Source organism: Lemur catta, chromosome 7 (genome assembly GCF_020740605.2).
Source record: "Lemur catta isolate mLemCat1 chromosome 7, mLemCat1.pri, whole genome shotgun sequence".
Classification (NCBI taxonomy): domain Eukaryota; kingdom Metazoa; phylum Chordata; class Mammalia; order Primates; family Lemuridae; genus Lemur; species Lemur catta.
Window position 1 is genome coordinate 57479824 of NC_059134.1, and position 18939 is coordinate 57498762.

The 18939-nt window shown below is 55.9% G+C and overlaps 1 protein-coding gene across 4 annotated transcripts in view; it reads right to left on the minus strand.

Annotated features, from left to right (window-relative positions):
* Positions 1-1440: 1440 nt before the first annotated feature.
* SLCO2B1 (solute carrier organic anion transporter family member 2B1) overlaps positions 1441-18939 on the minus strand; it is a 51734-nt gene continuing 34235 nt past the window's right edge. For all 4 annotated transcript variants that reach the window (XM_045555465.1, XM_045555463.1, XM_045555466.1 and 1 more), the window contains exons 8-14: positions 17862-17964; positions 13576-13933; positions 10139-10304; positions 6850-7013; positions 4643-4707; positions 4177-4297; positions 1441-3203 (exon numbers count right to left, since the gene is read on the minus strand). In XM_045555465.1, coding sequence (XP_045411421.1) covers positions 3023-3203; positions 4177-4297; positions 4643-4707; positions 6850-7013; positions 10139-10304; positions 13576-13933; positions 17862-17964 — 1158 coding nt within the window. In that variant the 3' untranslated portion in view covers positions 1441-3022. The remainder of the gene's footprint in view (positions 3204-4176; positions 4298-4642; positions 4708-6849; positions 7014-10138; positions 10305-13575; positions 13934-17861; positions 17965-18939) is intronic.

The window sequence follows — 18939 nt, forward strand, 5'->3', positions numbered from 1 at the left end:
AGATCTCAGCTCAGCCCAGCGGCGGACTCACAGTGAGGATGCTGCTTGAGCACCCAGACCCCTCCCTAGGTCCAGGGAGGGACCTCAGCCATGTGTTCATATCTCATATTTTCTTGAAATTTGCAAAGATAAGATACTTTAACCAGGCCAGGCGTGGTGGCTCATGCCTGTAATGCTAGCACTCAGGGAGGCCGAGGCAGGAGGATCGCTTGAGGTCAGGAGTCTGAGATCAGCCTGAGCAAGAGCAAGACTCCGTCTCTCCTAAAAATAAAAAGAAATTAGCCAGACAATTAAAATAAAAAGAATTAGCTGGGCATGGTGGTGCATGCCTGTAGTCCAAGCTACTCAGGAGGCTGAGGCAGGAGGATTGCTTGAACCCAGGAGACTGAGGTTGCTGTGAGCTAGGCTGACACCACTGCACTGTAGCCCAGGCAACAAAGTGAGACTCTCTTTGAAAAAAAAAAAGACACTTTAACCACAATCAAGATTACTACTTCCTTCCACTCCAACTTCCTTTGTGCCCCAATTTTTCTTTCTATCAGTTGGTTGGAATTGCCATTGGGCACTTCCGGGACCCAACTAAGGGGGAGTCGGGTTGGCGATTGATTTAATTTGGGACCACTGGGATATATTTACGTGGTTCTTAATCACTTCTGTGTATAGACAACCATTACTAGTCATCTCTGTGTAAAGAAAGGCTTCTAGGAATATTCCTACCTACTGCCGGACCCACTTGGCATTGTGACATTAAGGCGTCATTTGCACAGGTCATATCACCATATGAATGTGTTTTATGCTACCTGGCCCAGGAAGTATGCTCAGTACAGAAGCAACAGGAGAAACAAGGCTTGAAATAAACAGAGCCAGAAGCTAGTCTTTAGGAAATTCTTCTAATCACCAAGGGAAAGACATATGTTTTAGAGGTGTGCAAGGCACTTAGTTAATAAAAATATTATGCTATTTCTCTGGATTGTGTAATGCATTTGTTTTGATTTTTTTCCCCATTATAGGGAAATATTTTCTGACCTAATTTTATATTCTGTTTTGTTTTTTTTTTAAAGAGGGTTCCCAAATTGTGTAAGCTTCAGTTCCTACAAGATCCAGCTCTGGCTTCCCCATCTATTCTCTGTGTGGTCTTGGGGAAGTCACTTATCCTTTCTGAGCCAGAGTCCTCTTCTGTAACATGCGAATGACAGTTCGGACAGGTAAGGACTCGGAAAGCCTCGTGACCTTATCCCATTTTTTGAAACCATTACTAGAGGAAGTCACTGAGCCAAACAAAAATTAGACCAGAATATAAGGCTAGGGAGAGATGTAATACACGAGCAGTCACGGTGAGCAATGAGCCCAGTAAAGCCTAAATCTAAATAACTGGAAATAATGTGGTTGCTGCAGACCTTAATGCAGTTTATAAAGAAAGGATTTTTGTAATAGAAGAGACATTATGCAAGGACAAATTTAATAACAAGCTATATCTACAAGTCCAGATTATTTCTGCAAAACCTGGGAAACAGGAGGGAAGGGGAAGGAACATAAACATACTGAAAGCCTCATCTTGGCGGAGGAGACTTTGAAATTCTCGGCATTGATAAACACAGGCTCAGATGTTTGTTAAATATCTACAGGTGTCAATCAGTAGAATCAAAAGGGAATTAGAGCTTCTGTACCCCTCTCTTCTTTCATGTGGGAAAGCCTCAAAGCCCTGGACTGGGAACGCACGGAAGGCAAGAGCTGTATGTGCCCGTGCCCACCTTCTCTGCCAGGCACCAGCAGAGGGCTGGGCGCAGCTCTGGGGAAGCCGCTGCCGGTGGCTCCCTGTCAGCTGCCTCCTGACAGCAGGTCCCAGCCTGGTGGGGGTGTGTGGTGGCCATAGACTGGACTGGGGGCAGATCAGGAAACTCTCTGCTCCCAACAGATAAGAGCGGCCATAAAACAAGACAAGCCCTAACATGGAAACAGATTGGCTCCTTCAGACCCAAGCAAGCCACAGAACCGCTCGTTACAGAGCTGGGCTAACTGCTCCCAGCAGCACAGAGAACCAGGTGGCACTCCCCAGACTTGGGTGTCACAGAACCAGACATTATCTACATACACAGCCCCAGGCAACTGGGAGGAAATGTGGAAATTCGGAATCTGTTCACCAAGGTCACGGTGAGTTGGGTGGCCCCTGGGCACGTGTGTGAAATCTCAGCACCGTGAGTGAGCACTGAGCGTGTGTTTGGTCTCAAGTTTGAAAATACCCAAGTGTGGGCCTGGGTCTCCCTCCCCACTCCCGGGCTCCGAAGGCAGGTGCTGGGCCTCACCCCTAAACTGTGGCTCCCTGAGGGCAAGGGCGGGAATTCCTGAGTCAGAGGTGAGTCTCCGCGCTCAGCCAGGGCTCCCTGCCCGCCCCTCCCCCCAACCTCCCAAAGGCCGGGCCAAGTCTGGATGTCCCCGTGTGACACCAGCTCTTTCTTCCCTGTGGGTCCAGAGTCCACCTCGGGGCTCTGCCTCCAGGGGGCGCCAAATAGACACTTCTTGAAGGCTGCCTGGGGTTGGGGAGAGGACCTGAGTCTGTCCTGACCACACAGATGGTCAAAGCTGAGCAAACCTGAAAGCTGGCAAGTCCATTCCCGCCCGACGGGGTGGCCGAGGCTCAGAGAGAGAGTACTCCAGGGCCCACTGTGGAGGGCAGCCTGGCCTGCTATGGTCCACTTCCCTCTCCTGGGGCCCAGGGAAAAGATACGCAGTCCTTCCACCCAGGAGAGCCTGGTTCCAGGGCAGCTGGCTGGCTGGGGGAGGAAGGCCCAGGGAAGACCCTCTTGCTTCAGAAATGGCCAACACGGCAAACCACCAAATTGCTTTCTGGTTCAGATGAGCAAACAAAGGCCCAGAGAGGGCCAGTGGCTTAACTGAAGTCACACAGCAATTTAGTGGAGGAGCCAGAATTGGAACACAGGACTTCTTTGGAATCTTGGCCAAAGAGCGCAGAGGAGGTGCCACTGTAGCTGCTGCTCTTGGCCAGGTGGGGCCCTGGGACAGCTCACACTCTGGAATCTTCTGGCTTCTTCTCTGGCCCTGACACCAACAGTTGCTGCTCTGGGCCAGAGCTGCACACGGTTGCCTTGGTCCCTGCCTCTTTATCCTGCTGCCGCAGGATCGCCAAAACTAAGGCGAAGCAGACCAGGGTGCCTGTTCTGAAGAAGAACTGGAGGCCGATGAACCTGGGGAAAGAACAAGGGACCCTTGAACTCAGGAGCTCCCAGTTCAGGGCTTGGATGTCCCTGGGCTGGGGGCAGAGCCGAGTCAGCAGTCATCACTCGTTGTGCAGGTGGAGACACTGAGGCCTCGGGGAGACACTGACCTCCACTGGGGCCCTTCCCTGGGAGAGGGGGAGAGGCTCTGCAGAAACAGCCCTGGCACCCTCCTTGTCCTGTCCTGGACAGCCACGTGGCCTGGGCTGGCCCTGCCTCCCTCTGAGCCTCTCCAAGGTCTCGGGGCCTGACAAGTACAGCTTTGGATTGTCCCCAAGCCAGCCACTGGAAAAGAGGTTTCTTCTCCTCGGTTTGTTTAATCCGTCAAGGCCCTCGAGACTTTTTTCCTGCTAGGAAGACCCCCTGGACAGTCCAAGCCCAGAGGGATTGTGCCCTCCCCAGAGCTGGAAGTGACCAGCTCCTGCCCCCAGCCCTGCTAGCAAGCCCTCCCCACATCCACCCAGGTCAGCAGCCTCTGGGCACGTTGAGCTCCCTGTTGTGTCAGTACAGACGGGAAGACCGAGCCCCAGAGAAGGCGAGTCCCATAATGAGGGAGACGGAGCCGGCCTGGAACCCAGGGCTCCTGTGTCCTGGACAGGGCTTGCTTCCCAACACCCTGCCCTGAGTCCCTGTCACAGCTGGCCGCTCCCCTGATTCTCTCCGGGTTCCTGCATAGACTCTGCAGGCAGACAGCTTGGGGTCAAGGCCCAGCTTTGCCAGTTATTAGCTGTGTGACCTTGGGCTACTAACTTTAACTCTCACCTTCCTCATCTATAAAAGGGAGAGGCGGTGTCTAGCTTACAGGACTTGTGAGCTCAGCACAGGACATAGCACCTGTCACCTAGCAGGTGGACTTCCGTGGGACCTCCCCCTGCTGTTACCCTGTCTGGGATCCGGACAGCACGTCCAGCACCCTCCCCACAGCCCCCGCCCCAGGTCTCACCGGTTTCGGAACAGGTCGTGGTCATAGTAGCGGCAGACGGCTCGACGCCCGCAGCGCTGGGCCCAGTGCACACAGGTGGTGTCGATGGCGCTGCCGTGGATCACGGGGCTGGGCATCCAGGCTGAGGGAGCAGGGGCTCAGGGGCCAACGGAGGCCGCATCCCTGACCCACCCCTTCCCAGCATGTGCAACTAGGGGCTCTGGGCCACTGGGGGCCTCTTGGCTCAGGAGTCTTTGGCCCTCAACCCGCCCCTGCCCCTGTATCCAAGGGGGCCTCCTGACGGGCTGTGTGGCCTCTGCTCACACATCCCCTCCGGGAGAGCTGGGTCGGGTCTGTCGCCCCATGGGCCTGAGAGCCCTAAGGTCAGGGACTGGGTCCCGCTTATGCCTGTGTCCCCCAGGCCTGGCACACAGTGGCCCTCCGGACCCCCTTCACCACCACCAATGGTTCCAAGCAGAGGCTTTACCCAAAATTCTCAGGAGCATGAACTGGATCCCCATGGCCAGAGTCTTGTCTTCTTTCTTCACTCCCCTGACAAGCAGACACGTGGGCGCCATGAGGATGCAGGGGTTCCTGCCCCCAAGGGCCAGGCAGCGGTGTGGAGGGCTCTCACCACGCCCTTCTCTCTCACCACTCAGCCTTCCCTCGCTCTGATCTGGGGCGCTCAGGCCCCACACCCCATCTCCCTTCAACCTGAAGAGCCTGGTCTGCTTGCACTAGGCACACCCACTGACCATCAGGGTCCCGTGCTGCCCTCCTATGTCCTTGATCACGGACACTGCCCCTCTCTCCCCACCCCCTGATTCCACCAAATCCTCCCCTTCCTCCTACACTTGGCAAGATCTGGAGCTGGGATGGGCAGACACTCCCTCCCGTTTCCCTGCCACTGCAATGCCCCAGCCTGGGGTCCTCTGGCTCCTCCTAAATAGCACCAGTGGCTGGCATTTATGAAGTGCTCACTACAGGCTCAGTAATTCTATACTGCAACCCCTACGCCCCTATGAGCTAGGCATATCATTAGCCCCATTTTACAGATAAGGAGACTGACACTTAGATTAAGTGACTTGGCCAAGATCCCATGGCTGATGTGTCAGAGCCAGAGTCTGCACAGCCCAGAGCCTGTGTTCTCCACTTCTCTTAGTCACGCTGCCTGCTGGGGCATTCGATTCCTCTACTCTCTCTCTTATGGCCAGCCTGTTTTATAGCTCTACGTGTCTTCTAATATTTGGGAGGGGCTCCATCCCCCTTCTAATTTCTTAGAGTAGATAGTGAATAAAATAATCCCAGCAGGAGGAAAATCGGAATTAGCTTGCTCTGAGGTCCCCGTGATATTGTGAAATGCATATTGGGTCTTCCCGGCATACAGCTCCTAAAATCCTAGGAATCTTCAGTGATAAGTGTATTCATATGCTAACGAATTGGCTGAAGGCTGGCAGTCCCCAGGTAACAGGATAGGGACTGGTCACAGAGGGGCCAAGGCAGGATTAGACGGTTGAGACTTTCAGCCCCACCCCCAGCCTCTGGGGAAAGGAAAGGGGCTAAGGTTAAGTTGATTGCCAGTGGCCAGTGGTTTAATCAATCCTGCCCATGTAATGGAGCCTTCGTAAAAACCTAAATGACTGCATTGGGGGGCTTCTGGAGAGCTGAACACATGGAGGTTCCTGGAGGGTAGGGTGCTAGGGAGGGCATGGGGGCCCCTCCTTGCCACATGCATCTCTTCATCTGTGTCCTTTGCAATATCTTTTATAATAAACTGATAAACATACGTAGGTATTACCCCGAGTTCCCAGAGCCACTCTAGCAAATTAATCAAACTCAAGGAGGGGATCAGGGAAACCCCAATTTATAGCCAGTTGGTCAGAAGCACAGGTAAAACAAGCTGGGGCTTGTGACTGCAGGGGAAGGGGGGGGGCAGTCTTGTGGGACTGAGCCCTTCACCGTGGGATCTGATGCCATCTCCAGGTAGGTAGCGTCAAAATTGAACTGGGGTGTCCACTGCAGAAGTGATTGATTGCTTGGTGTGTGTGAAAACAACCCCGCACTTCTGGTCATGCAAGTCTTCTGTGCTGACTGTTGAGTGACAGTATAGAAAAGCAGCCCCCACCCCAGAAGACCCTGACTTTGGACTCAGGTGACAATTTGTCAGGCACAGCAGGCACTCTCAGGACAAGGGCTAGAAAGACGCTGGACCAAAAAGCAGTGCTCAGCACGGGCTAGGTCCACAGTGGACACTTAGTAAATGTTTGTGGCCTTGCAGTGGCATTCAGAATCATGGAGCATGTGACATAGCTTGGTTTCCCAGCTGTGCCTCCTGTGGCCCACCCACTGCAGGTAGGATGGGGGCGGGGAGTCCCCTTCCTCCTCACTGTATGACACTCTCTTCGGGAGGCCAGGACAGGACCCTAGGTATGGCCTCTCTTCCCTGGGCAAGTAAGGCCTGGGCTCTGGGCTGGGCCACTAGTACCATTCCACCCAACACTTGCTATGTGGCTGAGGCCAGCTCCTGAACTTCTCTGAGCCTCAGTTTTCTTATCTGCAAGATGGGGAGAAAACCTCGCCTTAGCAGACTGCCAGGTGGCTTCCTTCCTCAAACTCTTCCCTCAGAATTCCTTGTCCTGCCTGTGATTAAGGACCTCCTGGTATCCACCTGCCCCTGCCCCACCCCACCTTTACCTTAGGATGAGCATGAAAGTGGGTGTATGTGTGACACAGGACACTGTCGCACCCAGACTGACCAGGAGCATGAAGGGCAGCACCAGGTGGCTGCAGGCTGAGTTGCAGGAGCCTGCTGGCACAGGGCCACCCCCTACCACGCAGCTGCAGTTGGTGTAGAAAACCTGGGGTGGGAAGAGGGGAAAAGAGCCTTCAGGCGCCTCCAAGGGCCTAGGGAGCGGGAAGGCTCGTGAGAGGCCCAGGGGCCCGAGGCCAGGTGGAGTAGAGCCAGCTGGTGTCCGCGACTTCCAATCCCTTGGCAGGGTCAGGATGGCTCGAGGAGCTAGGCAGGTACCTGGAGACAGGGCATGTCTGCACAAACTGGGCTAAGCCTGGGCTTGAAGCTTTGTGGGGACAGGGAAGTAGAGAGAGAAGGAGGGAGGGACTCAGAGAGCATCACTGCCTAAACACTGCACTAGCTGCACGGAAAACATCCCCAGGCTGGCCTTTGGGCCTGTTTGATCCCAGCCTGCATTCCCACTCCCTAGGTAGCCTGGAAAACCTCCAGCCAAGGAAGCCTGGGCCTCACCTTTCCTTCCCAGGGATCAGAGCTTCTTGAACAGTGTGTCCCAGCCACCAGGGCCTCCGATGGGGGACAGGTGTTCAGGGATTGGCCCTGACAGCAAGCAAGGTGGCCCTCGGGGGCCCTCACCTCCTGCCCTCTCAGCCTCACACTTCCCGTGGGAGAAAGGGTTGGGAAACCCTGAGGGGGATGCTGGGAGCCTTGGAGGATTTCAAGCAAGGGAGAGACAGAACTGATAGTACAAAGGCCTCTCTGGCCGCTGCACGGAGGAGGGACCCAGTGGGGAGTGGGGTGGGGGTGTGTGGCTGAAAGAGTTTTGACTTGAAGTTACTTCAGAGATGGAATCAGGGAAAGGAGAGAGAGAGGGGACATGTAGGCTTGGGTGGCTGGATGCTCCCCATGTCCTGGCAGAGCTGATGTGCATGACGAGGCTGTGCTGCCACATGTGTGTGACCTCTTAAGTACACGCCATTTTACGCCTTTGGCCCTCCAACTGCAGGCTGGAGATACGGCAGAGGGGCGGGTCATGGAGAAACACGCTAAGGCAAGGTTACTGGAAGAGAGACCATGCCCTGTTCCTCTTCTCAGAAGCAGAAGCTTGCTGGCATGGACACAAAGCTGGAGACCTTCCTCTTGGGTTTTTCCTGACATTTCAGTCTCGTTCATGTAATTCCATAGCAGGAAATTCTTCTTATAAATAACTTCAATCTCTCCAGTTGCCTGGGCCTCACACCCCAGGAGCATTTGGCCCCACCCCGTGTGGCTGCCCACCTTCCGCATCACACCTGGGTCTGTAGCTCATTCATAAGCAGCTCCAGAGCACAGCTGCAGTGGGCACTGAGCCACCCGTCCCTGAGCTCACAGTTGGCCTGAGGAAGCCGACATGTCAAGACACAATTCCAGGCCAGCATGACAGTCCCTGAGTGCTCGCCTGGTCTCAGCTGCTCCCTCCTCCAAATACTGTACCCAAGCCCAAGTCTCTGCGATGCTCCAAAGAGGGGCCAGAGCCTTGGGTTCTAGTCCTAGCTCTGCTACTGACACTCTGAGCAATGCCTGGTCCTTGCCTGGGACTCCATTTCTCATCCGTCCAATGGGTATAATGGGAGTGTTAGTTACTGAGAGCTTAAAGTTTCTTGGGCACTGTCTCTGTGCTTTTCATGGATATCATATGGCTCTTCATTTACCAGTTAATGAGTCATCTGGGTAAACCATTTATTTGGCACAGTGTCTGCTCCATAGTAGGTGCTCAGTAATATCACCCTCATTTTACAGATCAGGAAACTGAGGCACAAGTTAGATCATTTGCCTAAGGTAACAGAGCCAGTTAGAGGCAGAACGGGGTTTGAACCGGGTGGTCTGGCCTCTGTGTTCAGAGCCCCATATCCACAGGCCTGCCAGGGTCTGGGGGCCTCTGGAGGGGCTCTCAGGGAGATCAGACTAGGTCAGGGCAGAGAGCACTAGGAGGTCCGAAAGGCTGGGATTGTGATTATTCCAAATACAGTTTACGCAGTCCAGGCAGTGCCTGGCTGGCTTCTGACGGCCACAACCACCGGCAGGTGCTCTACTCTGCACCAGCCGGGCAGCCCAGGTCTCTCCCTGGAGGAGCCTTGGGCTCAGGTGCGGTGCCCAGCTTAAGGGCAGGGATTCGGTATGATGGACACGGGAGGACTCTGGAGAGAGGGGATATTCTCATAACAGCCTGACACCCCTGCCCCATGCTTGACTATAGCTGAGGGGCCTGAGAAGGTGGGTGCTGTCTAGGAGAAAGGGGAGGGGGAGCCGGCTGGTCTCAGTGGCCTTTTTAAGGTTCACACAGTGCACTGCTGCTGATTACGCTGCCCTCATTTTCCCACTGGGCTGCTTGGCTCTGAGTCCTCAGGCCCCAGCACAGGGCCTGGCACCGAGGAGGCACTCAGTGAAGGTTTGTTGACTGACTGACTGATCAACTGAATGGGCTTGTGTCAGCCTCTTTACTGGTCTCCATGTCCTTTTCCCTACTCTGCTCACCCACCTCCACACTATGGCCTCAAGTGTGATAGAACACAGATCTGACCCTGTCGCTCACCCACTTAACACCCATCTGTGGCTCCCCATAGCTTTCCAGATAAAGTCCCACTCTTGGTCTGGCATTCAAGGCCCTTTCTTGAGTGGGCCTTGCTTTCCCTCCATGAACCCTCATGTTTCTGCTCCAACAAGTTCTTTGTAGTTTCACAAAACACTGTGTGTGTGTACGTGCATGTGTGCCCGTGTATGCACGTGCGTTCTTGCAAATCTCTACTTAAGCTGTTCCCCTTGCCTGGAAAGCCCTTCCCTCCCAAGTCCTAGTTTACTACTAACCCTTGAAGGTCTGGCACAAATGCTACCTCCTGTGAAGCCTTCTGGGACGCTCCCAGGCGGGATGGTCTCCTTCCATCCTTCCACGTACTTGGAGCCCCTTCGCCTGCCTGTCCATACCCCGGCCAGTCCCTGTGAGTTACTTCCTTTTGCGTATCCCCTGCCTGGACAGCTGGGGCCAGATCTGTTCCTCCTCTGGGCCCTGGGGCCAGGCTGGCAATGACAGCTTATTGAGAGAATAATGTTCTACATCTGCCAACAGAAGGAGAGAGACAGACAGACAGACAGAGACAGAGAGGAGAGAGCCAGGGAGTGAGAGCACCCAGAAGTGCAGAGCGTGGCAGGCCCAGGGGACAGGGAACGGCACAGGTGACCTCCAGAGGCCTGACTCACCTGGCTTTTGTCCAGAGTCTCCTGGACCACCCGGCTGGCACAGCCTGCGTGGCAGGGCGTGATGTATTCCACGTGAGTGCTGGGGTCGCAGACAGGGTTGAAGTCGTCCGATGGGCAGGAGCAGGGCTCCATGCAGCCTGGAAACAGCCCTGGCCCAGGCTGGGTGCTGGGGGGAGAGGAGGCTGCAGGGTTGGCCTAGCTCTTCCCCCTCAGGCCACAAGCGGGGGCCCCCTCAACCCTGCAGCCCAGCTCCCCATCCCGAGAGCCACGGCCAGAGACTGCAGCTCCACACGGAGGTTCTCCACTGTCAGGGCTGCCCCGTGGCGGTGCAGCAGTGAGCTCCTTGCACTGAGGAATCCAAGTGGGGAGACGGGCTGCAAGCTCAGGAGGCCTCCTCATGGGACCCCCTCCAGCCCCTGATCTTACAGGTCTTTGAGGTTCTTCTGCACACATCTCTGTACCTCAGTGACCCTTCCATGGGGAACACAAAATAAATTCCTCCTGGAATTTCATGTTGGATTGAGAGTACCGTTCTCCCAATGAGTTGGATTGCTTCCTTCTCAGAAAATTAGAGCTATGAGTGTGGGATCCAATCAGGAGACCTGAACACCTGTGGGATCTCCTCCCTGTCCTGGCCTCTTTCTAGGCCTCAGTTTCCCTGCCTGTCAGCTGGGCTGGGGCTCCCTCCCCCACATTACCATCCTGCTGCCTCGTTACCTCTCTTCTGTCTCCCACTGCCCTGTTTGCTGTGTCCACGGCACATTTTAGTCTCCCTGCCTCCCTCCTGAGGGCCTGCTCCCAAATCCCAGGGGAGCCCCTGCTCCAGGGCAAGGGGGTACACAGGGGCAGGACGTCAGAGAGAGGCTGAGTCTGAGGGGTGGGTCACCGTGGGAGGGGGCAGGGAGGTGGCCCCTGGGACTCAGAGTATGACTTGGCTTCACGCTAGAAGGAGCACAGCACTCCTGCCGGGAGACAGAGGCCCAGAGAGGCTGGTGCCTGACTCAGGGTGGCGCAGGGCCAGTGGCCAGGCTGCGAAGAAGGAGGCCGGAGGGAGATGCTGGAGGACCCCCGTTTGGGCTGGGGTGGGCGTGGGCAGAGGCCCAGGCTCAGGGGCGGGCCTGGCAGGCTGAGTGAAATGTCCCTGTCATGGTGAAGAGGGCTGGCAGGGGTGGGGGAGACGGTCTGTAGCCAGGTGTGAGGTGGGGAAGGGGTTCATGGGCAAAGGTGAGCTCCTATCCCTCCCTAAGGTGGGGGTCTCCATGTGAATGAGGGGGAACTCTGTCAGCCCCCACAGTCCTTTCCTCCTCCCCTGCCAGACAGCGCTCGCTCCGGTGTGTCTGACACCGTCTCGGCACGTCTCCTGCGGGGGTGGCGGGGGAGACGGGCGGGCACTGTCTGAGCAGAGGGCCCAGCCGGAGGCTGTGCCAGGGGACTCTGCCCACGGAGAGGCCCCTCCCAGCAACCGCTGCCAGCAGCTGGAGGGCTGAGCAGGTGGGAGCTGGGGGCTCCTCCTCCATCCCTGCCCTCTCATCAACGCCACAGAGACCGCATGGGTTCAATGAGACGGCACACGGGCAGGCGGGGCAGCGCCCTGGGCACGCGGGAGACCCTCGGCTCTTGCAGCGGTGGGCATCGTGTGTGCGTGGGAATATGGGAAGCTCTCCTCAGCCTGCTCAGTCAGACCCAAAGGCTTCTTCAGTGAGTTAGACACAGCTCAGTACATAAATTACAAGAATATCAATGAAAACACAGGTGAGATGAGCTGTCGAAGCCAAGGGGTGAGAGGGAGAGGAAAAGAGAGGTGGGCATGTTGGATGTGCTGATATTTTACCTCATTCACCATTTTAAAAACTGTATTTGGGCCGGGCGCGGTGGCTCATGCCTCTAATCCTAGCACTCTGGGAGGCCGAGGCGGGAGGATTGCTCGAGGTCAGGAGTTCGAGACCAGCCTGAGCAAGAGCAAGATTCCATCTCTACTAAAAATAGAAAGAAATGATCTGGACAGCTAAAATTATATATATAGAAAAAAATTAGCCGGGCATAGTGGCGCATGCCTGTAGTCCCAGCTACTCGGGAGGCTGAGGCAGAAGGATTGCTTAAGCCCAGGAGTTTGAGGCTGCTGTGAGCTAGGCTGACACCATGTCACTCTAGCCCGGGCAACAGAGTAAGACTCTGTCTCAAAAAAAATAAAATAAAATAAAATAAAAAATAAAAAAAATAAAAACTGTATTTGCTTTTTACTCTAAAAATCATTTGAAAAGTGTGCCTCCCTCCTCGGAAGAGGGGCTTCCTGAGGGCATGGCCGAAGGCCTCACAGCGGTGCCTAGAACAGGGCTCTGCACACAGAAGGCGTGAGTCTAGAAGGCTGGGTTGCCCCCTGTTTGGGAAAAGGAGCTGAGACAGGGAAGGAAGGGGGAGGGGGGAGGGAAATGGGGGCAGGCTGGTGAGGGTGGGGCCTGGGACAGACAGGGGACAGGCTGGCACTCCTTGGCCCTGAGCTGAGCCCTCACAGCCATGCTGAAGGAGCCCCAGGTGAGGAAAGCTGGCACCCAGGTGAAGACAGGAGATTCCAAGGAAGAGGTGGGGGCAGAGCAAGTAGGGGAATTCTAGCTGGGTGTTGGGCCAACCTAAGCCCGGAGCAGTTTCCAGGAAAGATGAAATCATTTCTGGAAAACAGGCAGGAATGTAACTTCCAACATCCTCTCCAAGAAGGGTCCCAAGGGGAAAGAGAGAGAGAGAGAGAGAGAGAGAGAGAGAGAGAGTGTGGGTGGGTGGCAGCTGGGGTGGGAGGGGCAGGGGGTAGCAGGGAGCGAGGCATCAGCAACCTTCCTCCTAGAGGGTGCCTCACAGATGTGGAAAAAGAATCCTGACATTTTAGGATCCCAAGCTCTAAGAACTAAGAAGTCAGACGTCTGCAGTCCAACCCCTTCCCAGGGCATCGAGCCCCTCTGAGCTTCCCTGTGAGGGCCAGCCCACCCCAGCTCACCCCCTCTCCCACCCTCAGCCCCCGGGCAGCCCGTTCCTCTGGCTGAGCTGGGTCCTGCCTCCTGTGATGTGGCCTGTGTCCCACCTCTGCTGGGCCACAGGGCTTGGCCACTCTGGAGATGCCATGGCACAGGTGGCTTTGCCCTGTCTCAGCCTGTAGCCTGGAGGAGGAGGGAAGGGAGATGGGGGAGGCCTCCACCCTCCAGGAGGAAGGCCCCAGGCCTAAGCTCTCCTGCCCTTGGAGGCCTACCTGGGCCCCTTCTAGGGGTGCCTGACACCTTCACTGGAGCCTTCCAGAGCGTCCCACTGCTTGACTTGAATAGAGAGGTGGGGAGACGGTGCTACAGGGGAGCTGAGGTTTGAGGGGTATCCACTGACTTGGCCTCTCTCTGGGGCCAATGTCCTTCCCGGTCCCACCCTGCGCGTGCTCGCCTTGGCGCTCGTGCACTCACCCAGGCTGGTGGAGGATGCCTGCAATCTGGTGGGTGGAGCAGCCCATGAAGAAGAGGGGCAGGCTAAGGAGGAGGCAGAACAGGGACCCCAGCAGGCAGAGGATGCTGCAGCGCATGGGCCCCAGGTGGAGGCACTTGACCAGGGTGCCGCCCAACACCATGCCCAGGATGGCCATCGGGAAGGAGACGCTGCCGATGAGCTGGTTTGCGTAGGAGGCCGTGACAGAGAACTGGCGCTCCAGGAACTTCGGCAGGAAGATGGCGAAGCCCGCCACCGTGGAAAACATGCACACCTGGGCCAGGACCACCAGCAGGAAGATGGGGTGGCGCAGGGTCCGGAGCAGCACCCTGGGGAAGACTGTTGGGCGAGTGGGGTGGAGGTCAGAGCAGGTGGCCACCCACGCCATCCGTGCCCGCCCGCCCTGTCCTGTGCAAGCAGTTCCATCCCGTCCCGTCTGGTCCCACTTAACTCTGTTGCAATCAAGTCCATCCCCTTACACTTGACTCCTTTCCGTGGAATTCTATTCCATTTTTGAAATTCTGTTTCATTCTGTTCCATTGAGTTAGGCTGAATTTTATTCACTATTTTTTTCCATTCAATTCTATTTGATTCCATATAGTTCTATTTCATGCTATCCTATTTGATTCTACTTCATTCACCCCAGCCCATCTCATTTCATTTTTCTATTCAGCCTATTCCATCCTGTCCTGCTATAGCTCTTTCAGGGCCAACCCAGGCCTTTGTCCTCCCTTCTGTGTCCCCAGCACAGGCCCACACCCCTACCCTGATGTCCCCATCCCTGGTTTGCGTTTCTCCATAGCATTTTACCTAACACACTGCCCCTTTTACTCAGCTAGCTGTTTCACTGCCACCCCCGCCCCCATTGTAATTTTCCTTTAGAGCAGGAGTTTTTGTCTGTCATGTTATTTGCTGAATCTCCAGAGCCCAGGGCATAGTAGACACTCAATAAATATTTGTGGGTTGAATGAATGGACATACAGGCTAATATGTGATCAAATGTCGAAATGTCTGGGGCAGAACCGAAGCCCTCCAGACGGGAAACCTCAGCAGACTGGGCGCTGAGGCCTCCTGGAGGTAGGACCTAAAGAATGCAGGGTCTGGAGAGGTGGAGCGGGAGGGAGAGGAATCCCAAGTAGGGGCACAGCAGGGGCAAAAGCTTGGGGACAGGAATACAAGTGACCGTTCTGGCACTGGGGACCTCCCCAGTCTCCCTTCTAGCTTCTAAACAGTGCCTTGTTCACAGCTTGCCCTCATTACAGCGAGTCTGCTAAATTGAAGGGCGAGGAAGGGTGGGTAAGTCCCTTCCTCTCTGGGCTTCAGTGCCCTCATCACTTGGGGCAGCCCAGGTGATGTCCAAGTGCACCTTCTGTTCTGACATGTGCGACCCTCTCTCCACTAACAACAAAAGCGGCAGAGGTGTGCTTCTGCCGGGAACGGGCAAGACTGAAGCCAGGGGTAAGGTACCGGGGAGAGGAGGAAAGGCCTTCCCAGGACCAGGAGCAACTCACTTTCCAGGCGGGGCTGGTGGGGGGCAGAAAGGCCATGGGGTGCTCTGGGCCAGGTGGGGGGCCCCTTTTGTTCCCATAGCAGCAGGACCAGGACCTCTGGCATGGGAGATTTGTGTCTATCCTCAGAGCATGGCCAAGCCAACTGGTCCCCTAGCCCCCTGGGCCAGGCCAGAAGCTGTTTCCCTGGGAGCTAGAAAATAAAGACAAACAGTCCAAAAGGGATGGGTGGGGCTGTGGAATTCCCCAGGCCTGCCTCTCATCCCTGGTCCCTTGTCATGCACTCAGCGCTTCCAGCCAGCATTTGGAGCTGTAAAGCTGGCCCTTGCCCCAGGTAGCTGTTCCAGCCTCCCTCCCACCCGAGCTGCTCAGGGCATCTGAGGCCCTGGATGAGCCATGGAATTTCAGTCTGCTTGGCCCAAGTCATACAGGTGCCCTCACTGTGTGGTGGGGCCCAGAGAGGGGCAGGAACTCACCCACGTTCATCCAGAGAGGCCAGGTCAAGGCCAGGAGTTCCCAGGGTCTCCTGACTCCCAGTACAAGGCCTGTTTCCCTTCCTGTCCCCTCCCCCGTTCCTGTGCCTCTCCAGCTGCCTGACTCCAGAAGACTCCATCCCGCTGTTTCCGCCCCATTCTCCTGCACCGATCACCGCAGTGTGCTTGTGCCCATCCTCCGCCTCTCCTCAGCGTCCACAGCCGGCCTCCAGGACAGATGGAAAGTACCTGGCGGGCAGGAGCTATGCCTTTCACTTAGGTGGGGCCACCTGAAGGGGAGTTCCAGGGCCCATGGCCAGCTCCAAGGCAGACCTTCCCCCCGGGACGGGGCTTCCCTCAGCTCAGCACAATGTGGCCCCCATCACACAAGCCAGGGCCTCCCTCAACTCAGCGACTGCGTCTTCCTCATCAGCCAGCTCGGAGGCCAGGTATCCTCCCTCAAATAGGACAGGTCCTTCCTCAGTTGACGGACTATATTTCCTCCCACCAGCTAGGGGCCCTCCTTAACTCCAGGACAATATCTCCCCCATCAGACAGGAGCCTCCTCCGTTCGGGGGCTCTGACTCCCCCATCAGACAGGGGCCTTCTCCACCCTAGAGGCCAGGTCCCCTCCATCGGACAAGGCAGGCTCTCTCTTCCTTCAGGGACTATGTATCTGCCACCAGAGAGACTGCATCTGCCCCACCTGCCAGGGCCTTCCCAGCTCAGGGACTACCTTTCCCTAAGAGTTGGGGCTCCTCCAGCTGAAGGACCATGGTTCCTCCTCCCTCCGCCTCCCCTATGTCCCAGGTGGTCAAGGGCAGGTCTTAGGGTCAGACTGGCCCCTGTGCAGCGCAGCAGCAGAAGGCTGGCTAACTAGCCCAGGGCCCGTGGCCAGCCCTGCCTGGGTCCTCTCCAGGCTCCTGTTGGAGCAGAAACCATCAGAAATAATGTTACCTAGAACACTCGCTCTAGGATCCAATTTCAGCAACTGACCCCAGCTTCCCTCTAGGCAGGAGCCAAAGCAGTGATTAATAAGCAGTTCCGTGGTGCAGTGTGCTGGGCCTTCTAGCAGCTGGGGGTGACCCGAGGCTAGTGAGTCCAGGCCCCTGTCCTGGAGTCCAGGCCCTCCCTTTCCCTGGGAATGCGGAGGAACCGGGGCCTAGATTTGACACGTTGGGACAAAAGCAGTCTTAGGAAATGCTTCCCTCAAATTGGCCTAATTTCTTCCTGCTGCAAAAGTCCTCAGTGAGGGATTAAGCAACATCTGTGGACATCACCCTCCTAAACCACAGGCAGCTCGACTTACTCTCCTGGGACATGGGCAGAGTGGTAACAGCAGGTGGGAGTGATAATTGACAGAACTGCACCTTACCCACCGGCAGGGTTTGTAATAGAATACAGGGGCTTTCCGCTCATCGTCCCGCCGGACTCTCGTGATAGCCCTTGAGCGAGGCAGAGCAAGGCTTCTCAACCCGATCTTCCAGATGAGGAAACTCAGCTTAGAGGAGGAAAGTAAGTCCCCTAAGACTGTGCACTGGTCAGTGTTAGGGGCAGGACTCAAAGCCAGGTCTTCTGACTTGCCACCCAGTGCTCTGCGAGAGCTTGGCACACAGCAGGCTCTCACTCATGTTCACGGGACTGGAGTCTTTAGACAGGTCGGCCTGGTCACAACGTGTACTCTGGTTACCTACAGTTTTAGCTCATGGTCTCAGGGTCGTAGCCACACAGACCTTAGATCATTGAGTCTACTGTACAGATGGAGAAACTGAGGCCCAGAGAGAAGTAAGAACCCAGAACAAAAGCCCAGGTCCGTGGATTTTAGCCTAGAAGTCCCTCCACCTGTGCCCAACCTGAGACTTTAACAATTTCCTGAGGGCCTCCCGTTCACAGGCTCAGCGGTGGGTGGGAGGAGAGGAAGGCTCACAGATGGGCCAGCACAGGCGATGACCTTCAGGAACACAGCGCTCGGGGAAGGGCTGGACAAGTGGGCAGCACAGATCCGAGCTGATGGAGAAGCCTGAGCGTCCAAGAGCCCCGAGGAGGGAGGGACGCAGCCCTGCAGGCTGGGAGAGCAGGCCTCCTGGAGGAAGGAGAGGCTCTCTGGCTGGACCCAGAGGGACAGGGAAGATGTTGATAGATAGCAATAGAAACTGTTGCTCCAGGCAGAGGGGATTGCACAAGCGAAGAGTCAGGAGTTTACGGTGCTGGAGAAGATGAAGCAGGAAGAGCAGGCAAGACTGGATCCTGTATAGCCTCCCCGCAACCTGGCCTGAGCTCACTTACCTTTGATGAACTGGATCACAGTCAGGTCAGGTGCCACCTGTGCTAGGCCATCTTGCTTCTCTGGGGACCCCCCAGGGCTTTGCTCAGACGGGGGGTCCCTACCCTGGGGAGACACACAACCAAGGGCAGTCAGCTGGACGCCAGAGGTCCTGCTCAGAGAGGGCTGTGGGCTGGGAAGGAGCTGAGGCAGAGGGGAGGCGGGGGCCGCAGTGCTGTTTACTCTGGGCTCTACGGGTACGCAACATGTGGTTTTGGAAGAATCACCCTCACCAGCATCCACATGGCGGCCCATTGTCATCACTGTCCTTAACATCGTAATAATCACCAACATCATCATGAAAATTACCACCACAGCCACCATCATCATTATTATGCCTATCACCTTAAATATCACCCCCATTCATATCACCAATATCGTCATGACTAAATGACCAAGTTAGTCATGAGAATTATTACTGTTGACTCTGTCACAGTCACCACCACAGCACAATTACCACCATTGTCACAGTCACCTGAACCTTCAGAATCACCACCAGCGTCATGATTAGCAGGGTCACTAATACCATTATCACTGTGTCTGGCGTCACCATCATCCCTACCGCTGTCTCCAGCACCACTGCGCCGTCACCACCGTCACCAAAACCACCAACGGCACCAATCCCATCACTGCCACTGTCACCAACATCTCCATTGCTGACATCATCATCAGTGTCACCATTATTGCTACCATCAGTGTCACCTATTCTGTCGACACTGTCACCATCAGTGTCGCCGTCACCAGCGGCAGCAGCATCTTTGCCCCTCTCACCACCTCCATCAACATCACCAACGTGGCGACTGCCAGACCTCTCTCTTCAGGTATCACGTCACTCCCGACTGTCATCACCTGGAGAGCTGCCAGGAGCAGAGGCCTCCAGTGAGCTGTGCCTACCAAGAGGCTGGGTGGCTTGAGCTCCAGGCCATCCTGTTCTAGACTGTCTTCTGGGACAGGAAGGGAACGTGCTGGGGAGGTGAGAGACAACAGCCCCCTCTCCTCCCCTTGCATAAATCAGGTGATGGCAGGCGTGCTCAGCTCTGA